Here is a 19,080-nt window from a genome sequence, read left to right on the forward strand (position 1 = left end):
CCCCCCCCCCCCCCCCCCATCATACTGCTTAGTAGCGGTTAGATGCAAGCAGGCCCCATAATGATAAGAAATCCTTCAGTCTCTCCATTTCCTCACGTGTTTTACAGCTACTGCTTGGGATGTACCGTTGCACTGATATACCAGGAAAGTTCATATGGCAGCCAGGAACCCTGACAGAAGCCGTCTCGAAAGGACTGTGGATTTTGTTGGAAGACATTGATCATGCACCACTAGATGTGGTAAGTTAAACATCTTATTTCAACATCGATCCGATCACAAGATGGAGTAATGTCTATTTAAATGACTTGTTCATTTACTGTGTACTGAGTATCTTAAAAAGTGTTCTCTATTCAGGTCGTGTATTCTAATGCGTCAGTTCAAACCAACATTAAAACGACAGAAATAATGGGTGCTAATTTACTGCAATGAAATTACTTCACACACACACCAAAACTTGAGAGCATAATTGGACAGAATGCTGGGATGTTTACATACACCTGCTAGTGCTAGCACTAGCTTGCTAGGCTACGTAACGTTATGTTGCCTGCTTGAGAGCCGCATCGTATTAAAAGTACATGAACATAACTCAAACAATCCTTGAATTCAAGTCCTCTCCCGAGCACCGGTGACCACCAGCACGTTTTTCCCCCCATTTTCTTTATTTCATCCTCTTTAATTGTGAGACTTGTAGGAGGCAGATGTACTCAGCGTGCCCTTTGGTTCTACATACCATCTACGCCGGTCGATTTTGAAGCTTAATTAAACGTATCATCTTGTCGTCTCGGTCTATTTGTTCTAGCAGACACTGTTCCACGGTCGCCATTGTTGTTGCTTTGTTCCTTGTTTCGGAAAGGAAAGTAAAAATGGCCCAAAAAATGCAGAGGAAACGCCACCCTGTGGTGTCCTAGCCAATACCAGTCGTAGCGACACCCCCGACTTGGAGGTGAACTGCAGTACATTTTCAAAACCGCGCGCGTGGATTGCGCTCGAGTATAAAGGCAAACTACGCGCGGGACAGCCGCCGTGACATCAGCGCGGTCGAGTGTCAAGAAGCCTTCAACCTACATATTGATACAATTTCTACAAATGACATCGACACTGAAATATTTGTTTCATTTTTTAAGATCTCTGTGCTCCTTCCATTGATGGAGAATAAAACATTAATGATTCCAGGACGGGAGGATTGCATTGACATATCTCCAGGATTTCAGTTCTTTGCAACAAGAAGGTATGGATGTCATAAAGTCCACTGAGATTGCATTTCGAGCCATGTTACTGGATTTCCACTCATTGTATTCATAACATTTCAAAATCACTATACAGTAGTTTAGAAATAGGTTCTGTAAGATGCTATGCATTTGTTAATAGGAAATGCTATCACTGAATGTAGGGTAAAAAAAAAAAAAAAAAAAAAAGATATTGTTGGGGTGCGCGTTATATGCGGTAGACTGTATACGGCCTGTTATAAGCTTGGACCAAACACGATGACATCGTATCTGCTTTAGTGTGACTTAAAAGGGTCCCATATTTTACTAGACAAACTTTTTCGAGCATTTGGAAGTTATATTGGCTCTCCGGTGCCTCAGTAAACATGTCAAATATGAATTAGTCGTCCACGCGTTAATAAGTTCTAGATGTTTTTTTGCAGGGAGGCCCGAAATCAGGTCATTCGAATTTCTTGATCTTATCTACGTCACTAGCGAAGATCTCCGCCTACCTCCCTGCTCCCGAGCCAGCGCTGTCAACATTACAAACACGTGCTCTCGCAAGTGGGTCTTCTACACGGAGGCAACCGATTCGAAGGAAAGGGGCGTTCGTAGCCAAATCTGGACAAAGGGAGATAAAACAGAAGTAGCTGTTAGAGGGGCCTTTTTCTGGACATTCGTATCACAAAACCAAGGTGTTTTTTTTTTAAAATTGAAATGAACACTTTTATTCCAATTCCATGTTACGGAGTCACTCTATGAAGGTCTAAATAGCCAAAATATGGGGCCTTTCAGCACGTCTGACCATGGAGCTAAGGAGCTGAAGCGTCCACATTGAACACATCTTCTATCCTCCCTACTTTGCGCATCGGTTCTATCTCTTTCTCGGGCAATTCATGGTTCAACCTCAAGCCCCCATCCTGCATTGGTCCTCACACAAAAGACATTAAGCTTTGAAAATGCTATCCTTGATCATGTGAAAGAGGGTTGATACTGCGTGGGAACTTGCCAATTCAAGTGTCGACTTCGACTACCCACCCCTGGCCCGCCAACGAATTTAGGAAATGACATTTTGACAGTAGTAGTCGTCAAATGTCAGTTAGAGTTTTATTGTGTATAACAAGCTACAGTTGTTCAACATTTTCTTTTTTTGCAGGATCAATTGCAGTGGTGGCAGTTGGCACAAACCACCAAATTCCAATGCAGCTTTGCTGGATAAGTACTGGACCAAGCTGGAGATTGGTAACATGACAAGGAAAGAATTGAAGACGGTAGGTTTTTCAATATGGAGCCTTCAGATGTCATGATAAGAAGATGTGAAAGTGAACAACCAGACGGGAATCAAATCCATCAGTCACAGCTCGTGCAAATCAAAAGAACTAATTATGATAGGAATGTTCATATTTAATAAACGTAGTAATTGATTTACAAAAAAAATGCAATGTAAAATAATTATGAAAGGAAAATGTAAGTTCAGTGATACTGCATATGTGAGTTTTGGACAGTCACTCGGTTGCCTCCTTTTGGAGGAGAGTTACAGTATCAAAACAGCTTTTTTTGCTGTGTAGAGGCCTCCTGTATGTTAAATGCCAATGTGAAAGAAGCTCTTCTTGGATACGTCAATGAGCAAATAGTTATTTATAGACCCTTTCCAAAAAATTGTAATATCATGGAAAAGTTGATTCAAAAAGTTAAACTTTCAGAGATTCTACATTCAGGGCCCACAATTTCAACAATTTCAAGTATTTATTTGTCTATTTTTACATAATGTGGGTTTCCAGCTGATAAAACTCACAAAATCAGGAAGTCAAAAAATTAGAATACTGGGAAGAAATCATCCCAAATTTTGCAGGCCAGAAATGTTTAAACGGAGTGTCACCCACTAATCATCTACTAAACTCAAAGCACCTGCACAGGTTTCCCCAGGTGTCATTAAATTGCTTCAGACTGCAGATTTGACAACTGGCCAGAAGACCATCATTGATACCCTCCACTGGATGGGTAAGCCACAAATGTTCATAGCTCAGGAGGCTGGCTGATCACAGAGTGCTGTGTCCAAGCATAGCAATGGAAAGTCTATTGGAAGGACAAAATGTCGCAGGAGAAGATGCAACAGCAAAAGAGATGACCGTGGGCTTCGGCGGATTAGCAAGCAGAGAAGATCCAGTAAGAGTCGAATGAGGCGCGAGTCACAGCTTCAAAAACCACCACATTCAGACGGATCCGGGAGATGGACTACAACTGTCGGGTTCCTCGGGTCAAGCAACTGACACTCGGGCAACGTAGGAAGCGTCTCAACTGGGCCCAAGAGAAGGAGGAGTGGACTGTTGGGCAGTGGTACAAGGTCCTCTTTTCTGATTAAACTAGTGTGTGCTTTTCATTCGGGAATCAAGGTCTAGGGGTTTGGAAGAAGACTGGTGAAGAGCAGAACCCAAGCTGCTTGAGGTCCACTCTTCTCAAGGGCACCTTTCGTAGACATTCCAGGAAGTAGCTTTGCCATGGTGTTACTCAATTGTTTTTGCTTCAGATTTCTTTCTTTCATTTTTTTTGCAAAAAGCGTTTACGACTCTTGTGTATTATGTAATTTAACTGACTGATAGCAGCTAAATTAAACATCATACGCGGCAGAAATATTATTTGATGTACAAAGCAGTGTAAAACATACGCCATCTTAAAACATACGGTAGCATGCATGCACGCTAAAACAATGTTTTTAAAAAGGCAGCGGGAGCAAAACTGAGTTCGGTTGTACTTTATTGAAGTATTTAACAATGTACTCACGTTATTTTTGATCAATCCTCATCCACAAATCCACCAAAGTCCTCCGAAAATGAACAGCTGGCCAAGTTCTCAATCCAACGCGCCAGGTTCGAGTCAGTCTCGTTGCTGTGCGGCTCCTCAGAAATGACGCCGGCTGTTACGAAAGCTCGAACGACAGTGCAAGCAGATGTTAGCCCAGGCATCCGCAATCCATTCACAAATTGTGGCGTAACTCGCCCGGGCGCTGCCACCTCGTCTCCGTAAGCGTGTCTCTTCGTAGGTGCCATTTTCAGGGGTCCTTAGCCAAACCGATGTGGTTTTGCACAATGCACACCCCGGAAAGCGGTTCAAAACAACAACAACAACAACAAAAAACCCTGGCGCGGGGGCGTCCTCCTTCACGCACCCCTCCCCTGTCCTCAGCCACGTCCGCTTTTCCTCTGTGTAAGCAGCGTGTCGGCAGGAAATGCTCCAAAAAAAAAACAAAAGTCTTCACATTGTATTGCTGTTTAAACCAACTTCGTTTACCGTCGTTGGAATAACCTTCTCGATTTGATCCGTTCTCTGTGTTTAGGTGGTTATTAGGAAGTATCCAGCTCTGACAATGGTGGCAGATCGTCTATTGGATATCTACTGTCATCTTACTGGGGAAAGGCATTCAGACCTGTCATGCGACCGAAGCCCAAATGAAAACCAACAGTACAAATCTGAGGAGAGTCCCACTCAGCTGGAGGGGAGAGCTTTGTCCTTAAGGTATGGCTCAGCCACTAACAAGTGTACTTAGAAGTACTTCTCTTTCCGTATGTATGCATGTTCCACACACATTCATGGAAACAAATAGAACACCCTTCTTTCTTCAATTCCTGGTTCATTGGAATGCCTCGTACCAGTAAAGGTACAGTATATCACTAGAAAAAGGCAACGAACAGGAGAAAAAAAGCAGTTGATTCGATAATACTTTGTTCTGTTTGACTTGCTTTGATTTTGGTTATTCTCAAGAAAACCATGGAAAATGGCCAGCCAGATATCAGCTCTTAAACTCATCTATGAGTTGTATTTATTGTCATGATATTTATCCTGCCAATTGTTTTCTTGAATTGTACCATACATTAAAAATGAACAAGATACTGAAGAAACAACTATGATAGAATCATTTTCTCCCAAGACCGCTTCTGTAGCCCGAATCCGTGGTGACTCAAATTGGGTTTCGAGTGTGCATGGCAAAGAAATGGAGACTTGAGACTGACTGGGGACATTGTTCCATCTCTGGAATTAGGCGTTTCATAGTTGAGCCGATATTCGTGGCAGCTCCGCAACCAAAGCCGGAAAGGAACCATTGCTGGGGAGGCTGACAACGGCAGAATGAATGGGAGAAAGTTGATCCAACACAGTGCGGCGGTGAAGGCTCGGACTCGGGGTCTATATCCGCTCGCTATTCGTGAGGAAGTAATCGAGCGAACAACAAATATATTCGATTTGTTACTCCTTGTACTATTCCAAAATTATAGTCCTACAAATGAAAACATGTACAGCCTAGGCTGTACATGATCAGGATTTGTTGGACCGATCAGTAAATTTAAAGAAAAAACGATCACCAGCTGGAGCAATGTCTATTTAAATGACTCGTTCATTTACTGTATATACTTGTGTAATGTATACAGAGTGTCTTCAAAATGATTCTCTAGTCCAGTGATTCCCAACCAGTCTGCTTGTTTTAGTTTGCATTGTTCGGTAGCGCTTGCCTGAGGGAAGGAGCTGGAAGAGGTGGTGACCACGATGTGGAGGGTCCAAGAGGATTTTGCATGCTCTGGCAGCGTGCAAGTACTCAAGGGTGGGTAGGGGGAGTACCGACAATCCTTTCAGCAGTTTTGATTGTCCGTTGCAGTCGGAGTTTGCCCCTTTTTTGTGGCAGCACCAAACCAGACTGTGATGGATGAACACAGGACTGATTCGATGACTGCAGTGTAGAACTGCCACAACAGCTTCTGTGGCAGGCCGTCCTTCCTCAGAAGCCGCAGGAACGACATCCTCTGTTGGGCCTTTTTCGGGATGGAGTTGATGTTGGTCGCCCAATTCAGGTCGTGAGAGACTGTAATTGCCAGGAACTTTAGACACTTTTGTTCGCCGTTGCACAAGCACGTCATCATGCGCGTTCTTCGTTGTTTTTCGCCACTTCTTTGTTGTTTTTCACCACTTCTTCTTCGCGGCTGGAGGACTAGGCATCGAAACTGGGAACCGAAATATTTTAATTTGAATGGTTCCGGGAGAACCGGAACGTTACTCCCGGTTCCAATCGGTTCTCGATTCTCGATGCCCAATCCTATCCATGACGCGGTCTGCCCGGTGAAGGTGGAAGCCGGGAAGCGTTGCGGCGACATCAGGGACAAGTTTACAAAGCCAAGTCTCCGTAAAGCACAGGGCGGGGGAACGTCCGAAGTCTTTGCTGGTCTTTGTCAGAAGATGAAGCTTGTCCGTTTTGTTGGGTTGGGAGCGTAGATTCGCAAGGTGGATCGACGGGAACGCCAATCTGTATCCTCTCTTGCGGAGCTTAACTTGGATGCCGGCGCGCTTCCAAGAAAAGCCACAACAAAGGAACACGAGAGAGCATGACGCCTACGTCTCAATTGAGCGCATTTACAAAACTTGTTTGTTATTGTTCATACAATTAAAAATGTTCAATAAGCTGTGTCCACACCCCAAAAGAGAAATAATTTGTTGTAGCAATGTTTGCTTTTTCAATATTTTGGAATCCGTTGCCTCACTTCTTAATGATGACACAAATGCTTTGCTTCAGATCTCTTCGTGGCAATTTGTGTCTTTGTCATTCCTTAGAGATTTGCTGAAATGGTGCGAGAGGGTCAGCGTCAACTTCAACAGCACTTCTTCAACCACTGCACATCATGTGTTTCAAGAGGCAAGGAATTTTTGTCCTGAGTGCATAGTTTACATATGCTTTTAATGCTTAGGTGCTAGAAAAAATATTTCAAATGGAACATAAATAAAAAAACAGGTTAACCATTGTCTTTGTTAGATTGATACATTTTGGTACTTTTTCTGTTTCAATCAGGCTCTTGACTGCTTCACAGCAATGATGTCTCACCCTGAAAGCCAACTGCGGATGGCTGAGATTATTGGAAGCAAGCTCAATATCTCCAAAGAAAAGGTATTTCAAGCCAAGTCGAAACGATGGTCCATAAACATTATACGCACTTTGGATTATTAGAAATGCATTTTTTTGTTTTTTTAGGAAATCCATTTAATTTTCATCCACAGACTATGTAACTGTTGAGTGAACGTCTGCTATCGGTTCTGGTCCCGGGACAGCTGATAACGTAAAGCAATAGTTTGCTGTTCTCGCTTGAGTAACAGTTGCTCCTTCCCTTTTAAGCACATTCACTCGTTATAGCATGCCTGTATGGGGTATACGCTCTGTACGTATGCCCTCTCGTAACCAGACCGAGGCCGCTTCTATGAAGGCCTTTTGGCAGCCCACCCCCCGCCTGCACTCATGCAAGCACTACTGTCTCTCTCTTGTTAGTGTTACCTACTGTTTTGGCTTGCTGTGAAGCACTGATTTTGTGTCACGATCAATAGCATTTTGGTTTAACAATGAACATAAGTTCGCTGTTCGAAGAAAAAGGTCACACCTGTCCAAAGGTGTGCAGCTTTTTTCGCACGAGTAGGTCTCCTCTGTCAAAACATTACAGGTTCTCCTCTTCTAACCTCAATAAGAAATTACAGGCAGCAGGCAGACAGCCTGGATTCAGAATCTGAATCAGAATCGTCTTTCTTTGTCTCCGGCAGTTGGAGCCGCTCGAGTACGATATTGACTTTGCTTCCCAGTCAGAAACATGAACCACTTTCCCATTGTTTTCCGAACGACAATATTGGAGCCCGGCGAAAAGTAATGGTGGAGTCAATTACGCTGAACATTGCCAAAGACATGTTGCCCATGTATACGTTGCAAAAGTAGAGATTTATCCATGATAGAAACATGGCGACAAGGTATGTGCTTCCAAGCTGCAAATGTTTGCCGAGGTCACCTTACCTCAGCTCTATAACTCTACATGGAAAGGTGTTGGTGTTATTTCATATCCATCTTTTGATGTCAAATCCAAATGTTTTCAGTCCACAGCAAAGATAAAGGAATTAGCCTCACTATTCTCATCTTTTTGGAGAGAAATTTATACTGCACATAAACACATTTTTGAAAAATAAGGACAAGGCGGGGCAAGGGAAACCAGTCGATGCCCAACCAAATTCAGGATTGACGGGAAACTTTTTTGAAAATCACAACTGAGAAGAATAAAGCGTGCTGATCTCTGTTTTTCAATGAAAAGAATGTATTTGAATCAGCTATTTTGTTTCTGTGAAATATTATAACTGTATTTGTGATGGAAACGCATCACGCTCATAGGTGCAGCACTTCTGCCAGATGTATCAGCCCGCCATCTCGTTGACCGAGTACGAGGCCTCGGTTGGCAGAGTGACTCTCGTCCGAAAGCAGACTGAAACAGTTCACCTGAGTATGTAAGTTGAGCATTCAACACGTCAAGCCCTTTTACCACCTCTGTCCCTCTGTCACTCTATAAGGAATCACGATGTCGCAAAAAAATGTGCTTTTTCCTGGGTTACGCTTTGTGTATAGGTTAGTACATGCTCCTGGTTTGTTTTTGAATCTATCACAACTTCGGGGATCTTTCGGGTCCTGTTTTGTGCATACGCTAAACTCACAAGTAGCCCCAGATACAATTTTGAAATGGATTTTTGTTGTTGTTGAAAATTCCAAATACCAGTCAGTGTCAGCATAGAACGCAAAAAATGGTCAGAAAAGCCTACCCGGAGAGCTGAACTTAATCACAGGCACTTCAATCTGTGACTCCCATTGAAAGTCCCCGTAAAGGAAATTCATAGATTGATTTCTAAATACATTATACTGTACATGTTTGAAGATATTTGCAGAAAACGTGAAGACTAAGAACTACGTATTGTTGGGGTTACATTGTGGAGATACAGCCTTCATTTATTATTATTCTTTTTTTTTTTAAATGTATATTTTATATAGAATTGTTTTATTTGGGCTGAGCCGAAACTGCTAACCAGTGACACAGTGTTAGTTTTGAAAGCAAATTATTTCATTTTAATATTTTGAACTAAGATGTAATTTAGTTTGTCATAATTTTGTCATGTAAATTTTTTTTTTTAGTATAGTTTTGGTTGACGACAAAAACTCCCCTAAATTTGGTCAACTGAAATAAAAATTGTGTAAAGCGTATCTATTAATTAATTCCCTCAAGGGAATTAAACCTTGAGGGAATTGCAGAACATGTCTGCCAAAGCGTTTTGACCCCAAACCACAAATGCCAAAACCACTGATTTAAAAATGCAGTGTTAGCTTTTTTTTTTTTTTCCGAATGTGAATTATTTTTACATATATGCTTTTTTTTTTTCTCTCTCTCGCTCTATCATCAGTGATCACCAGACCTTTGCCGCCACTCGACCAGCTGCCGTTCTACTGGAGCGACTGGCCGTTTGTATTGCTAAACAGGAGCCTGTTCTATTAGTGGGAGAGACCGGGACTGGAAAAACCACAACTGTGCAACACCTCGCCAGAGTTACAGGTGATGAATCCTCACCCTGCACGGATGGAGACGAGGGATGAAGGGCGAGTTGCAACCATTAACGAATGACTCAATCGACAACTATCGATTTCAAATTGTCCAAAATCTTCACAATTTTAGTCTCTCAACGCTAAATATGAATCCAATTTATTCGAATAATAAAGCAGTAAATATTCATTGTGTATTTATAGTATAATAATAAAGCAGACTGATAATTAGACTGTTTAATCAAAAGAAGACATTTGCAAACATCTTTGACTTGGGAAAACGGTTAACATTTTTACTTGTTTTCAGACATTATGGATCAAATCAGTAACTGAATCATAATCAATTTGAAATAGTCCTGTTTTTGTATAAAGGTATGGAATTGTAATTAACATTAATCTATTATAAAAAAAATAATGGACTGATTAACTGATTATTAAAAACAATAATTGGTTGCAGCCCGAGATGAATAGATGAAAGGAAGGCGAATGGTGGACAGAGGGAGGAAGAAAAAGGTTGGATGATGGGAAGGAAAGTTTCCGTTTGCGTCATTCAAATGTTCACAATTAAGGTTCATGTTCAAAGGGACACAAAAAATCTTGTTTTACAAGGATTCTGCTTTTGGTTTTTTTCTTTCAGCGCACGAAGCATTCTCAGGCCTATGTTGAAAGTAAATCAAGCAGTATAGGCCTTGATTGTTGAATTGTGTTTACAAAACGTACACAAGTATTTGTAGACATGACTGCTGATTTTATTGGGTACAGACATGTATTAATATGGAGTAGCTTAGCCTTTGCCCTGTGTCGCATCTCAATGTATTCCTTTCGCCTCTCCTCGGTCCTCTCGGTGTCCCACTTCTTCTTAGCTGACCTTTTTCCTCGTATGATTTGCTGTACTGTGAGGTTCCACCACCAAGTACTCTCCTGCCTGCCTCTCTGATCACCTTGGCTGCAGCGGTCCAGTCTTCTGGAAGCTCCTCCCGTCCACCGAGAGCCTGTCTCACCTCTGCCCGAAAAGCTGCACGACACTCGTCCCGTCTCAGCTTCCACCAAGTGGTTCTCTGCTCTTCCCACTCTTCCTCCCCACCACCAGAGTCATCTTTCATACCCCCATCCTATGCTTTCTAGCCGCACTCTCCCCTCCCACAACCTTACAGTCAGTCAGTCGGTAACCTCCTTCAGATGACATCGTCTGCACAAGATGTAATCCGCCTGCGTGCTTCTACCTCCGCTCTTGTAGGTCACCCTATGTTCCTGCTTCTTCTGGAAAAAAGTGTTCACTACAGCCATTTGCATCCTTTTTGCAAAGTCTACCACCATCTGTCCCTCCAAGTTCCTTTCCTGGATGCCTTACTTACCCATCACTTCTTCATCACCCCTACTACCTTCACCAACATGTCCATTACAATCTGCACCAATCATGACTCTCTCTCTCTCTCTCTCTCTCCGTCTCTCTGTCTGTCTGGGATGCTCAGAACTACTTCGTCTAGCTCCTTCCAGAATTGATCTTTCACCTCTAGGTCCCATCCTACCTGTGGGGCATAGCCGCTAATCACATTACACATAACACCCTCCATTTCAAGTTTCAGCCTCATCACTCGATCTGATACTCTTTTCACCTCCAAGACATTCTTAGCTTCTTCTTTGCACCGGCGCCCTGCAGGTTGACGGCGCCGGTGGCGGACGTTGTTAACCCGGGCCACGACCGATCCGGTATGGAATTCTTTGGACGAACGCTGATATTTGTTTGGCAAAGTTTGAAGCCGGATGCCCTTCCTGACGCACCCCTCTGCATTTATCCGGGCTTGGGACCGGCCTAAAGTTTGCACTGGCTTGTGCCCCCCATAGGGCTGCATTGAAGCCCGAGGTTTTTAATTGCTGGATGTAAAGCGAGTCTGTGACTATTGGCCCCTAACCTCAAACAACCTGCTGTTCTTCCCCCCCACACTGTAATCAAACATCATTCTAATTTGACTGAATGGTAAGTCAGTCATTGTGTGCCATAAGTGAGTCTGGATAGCCATGTATGAATTGAGTATGAAAATACCAAAATACTTTATACACATCCTTTGACCCTTCCAGAGGTGGGTGGAAAGCTAATGCTCCTACCTTGCAGGCTACCACGAGACCCTGGCACTTCACTCACCATCACTCATCACCATTTTTTACACCGATATTTGTCATTTACATTTCTTCTAGGACATAGGTTGCTGGTTGTAAACATGAACCAACAGAGTGACACTGCTGACCTCCTTGGCGGGTAAGTTACACAAGTGATCATAGAAGTAGCTATTTTCCACCAAAAACTACAGTGTCACACATAATTTAACTGTTCAGTATCCTGCTACTTTTTGTTATCCGTTTGGTTCCAAAAGGTGTGGACAAATACACCATAGTTGTTTCAATGATCAACAGTTTTCTACAAGAATGGAATGGGAAAAACATAAACAAATGTTTCCCCCCCAAACCAACCTTCACATGAAATTAATGACCACGTTCCCAGAACAAAGAACAGAAAATTGTCTTGATGCATTTATTGCCTTGTGTCCTCAGTCCTCAGGCAACAATTTTTGCTGTTATCTTCCAAAATCAGGTACAAGCCAGTAGACCACAAGCAGATCCTACTCCCCCTGCGGGAGGCCTTTGAGGACCTGTTCTCCCAGACTTACTCCAGGAAGCAAAACTTAACATTTCTAGGTCATGTGCAGACATGCTTCAGGGAGAAACGTTGGCACGACCTACTCAAGCTCATGGACCATGTCTGCAAATCTTTCCTCACTAAAGAGTTGCAAGAGAACTTAAATGGTAAATAGTGGTAGCGTAAACAATTATTATTGCTGTCCTGTCTACCTGACTTATTATTTCTGTGTATGTATAGCTGCCTTACTGCAGGAGAAGTGGGATTTTATGGCAAGAAAACTCAGTCAGACTCGGCAGCAGATTCGAGCCTGTGAGACAGCCATGATCTTTGCTTTTGTTGAGGTAAGGGACGAACAATCTAGCTGTCCATTTTCTTTTCTACATGTCCTGTCCAGTGTCACAGGTGGGGGAGTATCATGGACGCTCACCAAATAGCAACCCAAGTAATCAATCCATACAAAGAAAGTAGAACAAATAAGCTCAGAATTTAAGTTGTGTGGACAAATGTGAAATGACAGAGGGAAAAAGTATTCAACACATGTCGAAAGGGAGGTGCAAAAAGGCATGGAAAGCCAAAACAATATCGAAGCTCTAATCAAACAGCAATCCAGCTCCATGTCAGTGCAAATGAATATCAGCTGGTTCTGTCCTAATTGATGGCCTACAAAAAGGTCTCAAGCTGTGACTCACGACACATCTCATGATGGGGAAGAGCAGAGAACTGTCTCAAGACCATCGCAAACTAATTGTTGCAAAACATAGCGATGTTTGGTGGCAATTTCGCCACCAAACACGCCGCGTTCCCCCTCGTCATTGTCGCAGTCAGTCTCGGCGCCGGGGGGCTGTTCGGCAATGACGCCGGCTTTCGCGAAAGCTCGGGCAACGGTCAAAACGGATGCCTTAGCCCCCGGGCCTCCACTTGCGAACCACGGATTCGTCGATCTTGAATTCTCTCGCGGCTGCTCGATTCCCATGTTCCTCCGCGTAACTGATAGCTTGCGGTTTAAACTGTGCTTCGTAAGCGCGTCTCTTCGTTGGTGCCATTTTCGGGGGTCCTTTGCCAATACATACATACCAACTGGGGGCGTGCCTTTAGCGTCCTCTTTCACGCGTACCCTTCCCCTTTTAACGTCCGCATGGTGTCCCGCGTCACGGCCGCCTTTCCTCTCTATAAGCAGCGTGTCGGCAGTCAAGCGGAGCGCTCCTCAAAGTCACACGACGACATTTACAGATTTTGGAACTCGGTGCACACATACACACAAGGCGCGCCGCGTTATAAAGCGCCCCGTCCACTTGGGAGAAAATTGAAGACTTTGAAGTGCGCCTCATGGTCGTGAAAATACGGAACATAAAAATGTACCGACAATATGTTAGGAAAAGTAAAATTACCATGCAAATGTATTCATTGGTGTGAACAGTTTCAATCTGTATTTTTTCATAGGGAACCTTAGCCAAGGCAGTGAAGAAGGGCTACTGGATCTTGCTCGATGAGATAAATCTAGCAGCAGCAGAGACTCTAGAGTGTTTGAGTGGACTGCTAGAGAGCGGTGCTGGATCCCTTGTGCTGTTGGACCGTGGAGATTTTGGTAGGTTTGTTTTTTGAAGTGATATTTCAGGTGGTAATTCTGCACGTTGTTGTTGTTGTTGTCTTTGTTTTTCTTCTTACTTTTTTTTGTGAATTAAATACAATAATAAAAGTAACATAACATGAATTTGAAAGTGCTCTACAAATAGTTCAGTAGAGCATTTCCCCAACACGGACAAATATGATAGTTTGAATTACGTGGAGGTAGGCAAGGTCAGAAAAAGAACAACTATTTCTTCCAGAACATTGAAAATGTAATGAAACATTTTATCAGTTACCACGTATTAGTTAAATAGACCACAATTTGGTTTTGTAGAGAAGATAACCTGCACACATATTTTTGAGTAACACAACCCAAAGTTATACTTTCAAGCTTCATCTGTCTTTTCATTTTTCCTACAACCCCAATTCCAATGAAGTTGGGACGTTGTGTTAAACATAAATACAAACAGAACACAATGATTTGCAAATCATGTTCAACCTATATTTAATTGAATACACTACAAAGACAAGATATTTCATGTTCAAACTGATAAAGGTTAAAGATAGAGGTTTTGGAGAAACGTATGCTGCCATCCAAGCAATGTCTTTTAGCTATTACTGTGTTGTCTGTTGTTTGCTGACTGAGTTGTGAGGACAAGCTTAACTGACAATTTTTGTGTAAACATTGGGAAGTACCTTTCTATCTGTACTTAAATTTGTAATTGATGTTGACAGCAACCTCCTTTGGGAGTTGCACAGTAAATGCATACACGGCTGTTCTATGAGGACTTGAGAAGTCAAATGAATTTTAGGTATTGCCATATGGGTATTTAGGAGATGTACTTCTCTGCCCCCTCTTCTGCTTTTGACTCCAGCTGCATGCTTTCCAGCCGGCTCTGTTGCGTTATCAGAAACCTTTTGGGCATCTTTTTCTTGACCGTCTTGGTAGGGCATACAGTACAGGCATGTGAAGTCTAACAGAGACGATGCATTTAAGGTTCAGAACTCCCTGGGGGAATGTAGCTTCTGTAGACACTGTCGCTGTCACAAAATTAGCTTAACTTAACGGACGTAATTCTATGTACACGCTGCTGAGAAACCTAGTTAAACTAGTAACAGAGCTGCTTTTAACACCGCTACCGCTACTCAATTATCAGGTCCTTCCCCTAATTCTGAGTACATACTGTACCCGAATTGTATAATAGCAGGGAAGTAGGAAGCTAATCATATATAGTACATTATAGTATATGTAAGGTGACATAAGTAAATGGACTGGACTTATATCGCGCTTTATCTCCACAGTGCCCAAAGCGCTTTATAAAGCCTCACATTCATACACCAATTGGCCAGGCCCACTGTGAGCAAATTAGGGTTCAGTGTCTTGCCCAAGGACACTTCCACATGAGACAGTCGGAGCCGGGATTCGAACCAGCTACCCTTGGGTCACTGGACGACCCGCTCTACCGACTGAACTGAAATTGGAATATTCAACCACCTGTATTCAAGCTAGCATTGCTCACTGATTCACCATTCTCTTAGTTATTTAATCCTTATCCTTACAAAAATTCTTATTTATTCAGAGATCCTTGTTTTTATTTACCATTTATACAGAGGTGATTGAACCCCAGAGTTTGCATGTTCTCCCCGTGCCTGTGTGGATTTTCTCCGGGCATCCCGGTTTCTTCCCACATCCCAAAAACATGCATGGTAGGTTAATTGACTATTCTAAATTGCCCGTAGGTGCGAATGGTTGTTTGTATGTGCCCTGCGATTGGCTGGCAACCAGTTCAGGGAGAAGCGGCTCAGAAAATGGATGGATTTATACAGTGGTGTGAAAATATTTTCCTCTTTCCTGGTTCTACTTTCTATCTATCTGTCTCGTGCCAAAATGGATACACTTTATTTGATGATTTGTTTGTCAAACCAGTTTTAAAAAAAATATTTGATTCATTTTCCACAGAAATCAGAAGCTGTTCGTTTTTTCCCTGAACTGTATAGAGTGGTGTCATCGCCAAATCGGACACGTTTGAGGATTATGGAGATATTGCAGATGTCATTAATGTATAGTATAAATAACTTGGGGTGCAGTACAGATCCTTGGGGGACCCCATAAGTGATCTTTAATTTATTTGAGTGTTCGTTATTAAATTGCACATATTGCAATCTGTCATCCAAGTCATTTTTAATTCAACTGTAAGACGGAGCTCAAATGCCAACATATCTAATTGAACTACCGGCTTCCAAACCATCAGGGGAAAAAAAACCACAGCCGACAAGTCATTGTTTTCAATCTTCAAAAACACAGGTTATTTTGAACTCCCAACTCCAACAACTGAAACACGCATCTCTCTTTTTTCATGAGTATACTGTGATCAATAGTGTTGAATGTTTTCATGATATTAAGTCTATAAGAACACCAATAGTGTATTCTCTACGATCAACATTTGTGGATATTCCCTCCACCAACGCCATGGCTGCCATCAAGGTGGAGCTTTTTGCTCTGACGCCATCTTGGTTTTCACTTTAAAGATTGTGTTTGTCTATGAGTTTGTCAAGTCTGTGTGCGAATTTTTGAGAACTGTCGATGTGGTGATATTGGTCTGGAGTCAGTGAATCGACATTTTGTACCGTTTTTGGAGATGGATATTACTTTAGATATTTGAAATTTTTAATTGGGAGAATACCAGTTAGAAAGGACCGGTTACAAATGTGTGTGAGAGGTTTGTAGCATGTGTTTAGACTTTGAACTGCTCAAAGACTGGCACTGAAGCAAATATTACTACGGTTAAATGTAGAATTTACAATTGTCATCTTTTCTGTATTTATTTTTTGCTCTAGCTGCCCTCGTTCGACACCCAGACTTCAGACTATTTGCTTGCATGAACCCAGCTACTGATGTGGGTAAAAGAAACCTGCCTCTTGGCCTCAGGAACAGGTAATATGGTCGCGGACATACGTCATGACCAAAAAGAATACGAAGACTTACTTGCAGTCTGCTTAAACATTTTATCGTTGCAGGTTTACTGAGCTGTATGTAGAGGAGCTGGACAATGAGGGTGACTTGCGAATATTGGTTTCAGACTACCTCAAAAACCTGAATCTTCCCAGGAGCGTGATCGACGGAATCATAAGGTCAGGACGTTTCCTCAAGAGTCGAGTGACGTGTATCATGCGCCCTTTAAGACCTCAAACTTCATACCTTTTACATAGAGACAAAAGTTTTTCTCTTGGTATCAGTTAGGTTTGATAGATAATGATACCGAAGGAAATTCTGGTGTGTTGTCAGTGAAGGGCTCCAAGCACAGGGGCACAATGACTGAAAAGCAGAAACATTTGATTGTTCAAGTTTTGACACAACATAAACGTAATACATCTTGAATCCTAAAAAATGTAAAAATGTAAAAAATGGTCAGCAATGCCAGCATCAACGGCAAATTGCGGGCATTGACAGCAAGGTATACTTCTCATCATTGATTTCCTTGAAATACATCAGCCAGGTACACGCACACAAAAAAAAAACTGAATTGTTGACATTTTTCCGGACTTATTAAAAAAGAAAAACGGAACTATCACACAGCCATAAGTATTCAGACCCTTCGCTCAGGATTTAGTAGAAGCCCCCTTTTGAGCTCATACAGCCAGGAGTCTTTTTGGGAATGATGCGACAACATTGTCACACCTGGATTTGGGGATGGATGGCCAACGTTGGTGGGCAGCACCAACGTTGGCCATCCAACCTGACGGAACTGGAGAGGATCTGCGAGGAGGAATGGACACAATGGGCGGACAGCAGTTTGTTGATGAATAGAATCGAAAGTTAGCAATACAGGCACCTGAGAATTCTTGGACAGTATTTCTCTGCTAGAGTTAACATTTGTTCATGAACAACTGAAAATAAAGCATTTGACTGCAAAGTCTAAATGGTATAGTAATAAACAGGATTTTTACTCTGCCTCGAACTTGGTGCAATGATAGAATAATCATGAAAATCATTGTATTAATGCACTTGTACATATTTATCTATAGATTTTACCTGGCAGTAAGAAAGGAGGCCACCTCACACCTTGTGGATGGGACAGGCAACAGACCCCACTACAGCCTGCGCACACTATGTAGGGCGCTGAAGTATGTGGCAGCAAACCCCTGCAGAGTTGTGCAGCGCTCACTTTACGAGGTAAGAAGCCAGAAATGTCATTTGCAGGCTTCAAATGTGCTTTTACTTATTTTTGTGCCAACCATCTCTCGCACGGGTATGAAATTGGCGAGGATAGTCTACATAAGGCCTCTTCATACACCCGTGAGCGATGCATTGAGCCGCGCGGCCCCTCTCGGTCACTTGAAGTGCACGCGTCAAAAATTGGAGAATGCCGCGGAGATGATCTCTCGTGATTGCTTGGTTTTAGTCACATGCTGTGATGACGTACTCGGCGTTCCCCTTGGTTCTGCAATCCCGATTCCACTGAAGTTGGGACGTTGTGTCAAACATCCATAAAAACAGAATACAATGATTTGCAAATCATGTTCCACCTATATTTCGTTGAATACACTACAAAGACAAGCTATTTCATGTTCAAACTGATCAACTTGATTGTTTTGAGCAAATAATCACGAACTTGGAATTTGATGGCTGCAACACGTTGCCAAAAAAGCTGGGGCAGGCTCATGTTTACCGCTGTGTTACGTCACCTTTTCTTTTCTTTGAACAACATTAACAACAGTAAACGTTTGGGAACTGAGGACACGAATTGTTGAAGCTTCGTAGGTGGAATTCTTTCCCATTCTTGCTCGATGTACAGCTTCAGCTGTTCAACAGTCCCCGCGGGGTCAACGCAGGCACCCACCTGTTCACCTGTGGGAAGGTGTTTGATGAGCATTCCTCAACTTTCTCCGTCTTTTTTGCCACCCGCCGCAGCTATTTTGGACCGTGTTGCAGCCATAAAATTCATAGTTAATGATTATTTGCTAAAAACAATAAAGTTGATCAGTTTCAACATTAAATATCGTTTCTTTGTAGTGTATTCAATTACCGTATTTTCCGCACTATAAGGCGCACTTAAAAGCCTTTCAGTTTCTCCAAAATCGACGGTGCGCCTTTTTACCCGGTGTGCCTTCCAAAATCTGTAAAAATGTTGTTGTGCGATTTTGGCTCGATTGACTCGGAGCATTTCCCGCCGACATAGGGACGTAATACGTACACTACGTACGCTGGCAGCGATAAAGCAATTCGAGAACATTACGTAAAGCTACGTACAGTACGTACGCTTGCCTCCGGTAGGTATACTGTACTATCGGTATGCTGCTAA

At 42.6% G+C, this 19,080-nt stretch overlaps 1 protein-coding gene across 5 annotated transcripts in view; it reads left to right on the plus strand.

The window, feature by feature from the left end:
* The window catches only part of mdn1 (midasin AAA ATPase 1), a 126,999-nt gene that overhangs the window by 12,453 nt on the left and 95,466 nt on the right, over positions 1-19,080 (plus strand). For all 5 annotated transcript variants that reach the window (XR_009785337.1, XM_061753188.1, XM_061753185.1 and 2 more), the window contains exons 7-21: positions 108-239; positions 1,125-1,228; positions 2,362-2,476; positions 4,540-4,718; positions 6,798-6,879; positions 7,033-7,128; positions 8,383-8,495; positions 9,438-9,586; positions 11,770-11,830; positions 12,164-12,375; positions 12,449-12,552; positions 13,652-13,796; positions 16,616-16,712; positions 16,796-16,909; positions 17,804-17,951. Coding sequence is in view for 4 of the 5 variants with exons in the window: in XM_061753188.1 (XP_061609172.1) it covers positions 108-239; positions 1,125-1,228; positions 2,362-2,476; positions 4,540-4,718; positions 6,798-6,879; positions 7,033-7,128; positions 8,383-8,495; positions 9,438-9,586; positions 11,770-11,830; positions 12,164-12,375; positions 12,449-12,552; positions 13,652-13,796; positions 16,616-16,712; positions 16,796-16,909; positions 17,804-17,951 (1,851 nt within the window). In the remaining variant the exon portion in view is untranslated. The remainder of the gene's footprint in view (positions 1-107; positions 240-1,124; positions 1,229-2,361; positions 2,477-4,539; positions 4,719-6,797; positions 6,880-7,032; positions 7,129-8,382; positions 8,496-9,437; positions 9,587-11,769; positions 11,831-12,163; positions 12,376-12,448; positions 12,553-13,651; positions 13,797-16,615; positions 16,713-16,795; positions 16,910-17,803; positions 17,952-19,080) is intronic.

Source organism: Phyllopteryx taeniolatus, chromosome 18, assembly GCF_024500385.1.
Source record: "Phyllopteryx taeniolatus isolate TA_2022b chromosome 18, UOR_Ptae_1.2, whole genome shotgun sequence".
In the NCBI taxonomy this organism is placed as follows: domain Eukaryota; kingdom Metazoa; phylum Chordata; class Actinopteri; order Syngnathiformes; family Syngnathidae; genus Phyllopteryx; species Phyllopteryx taeniolatus.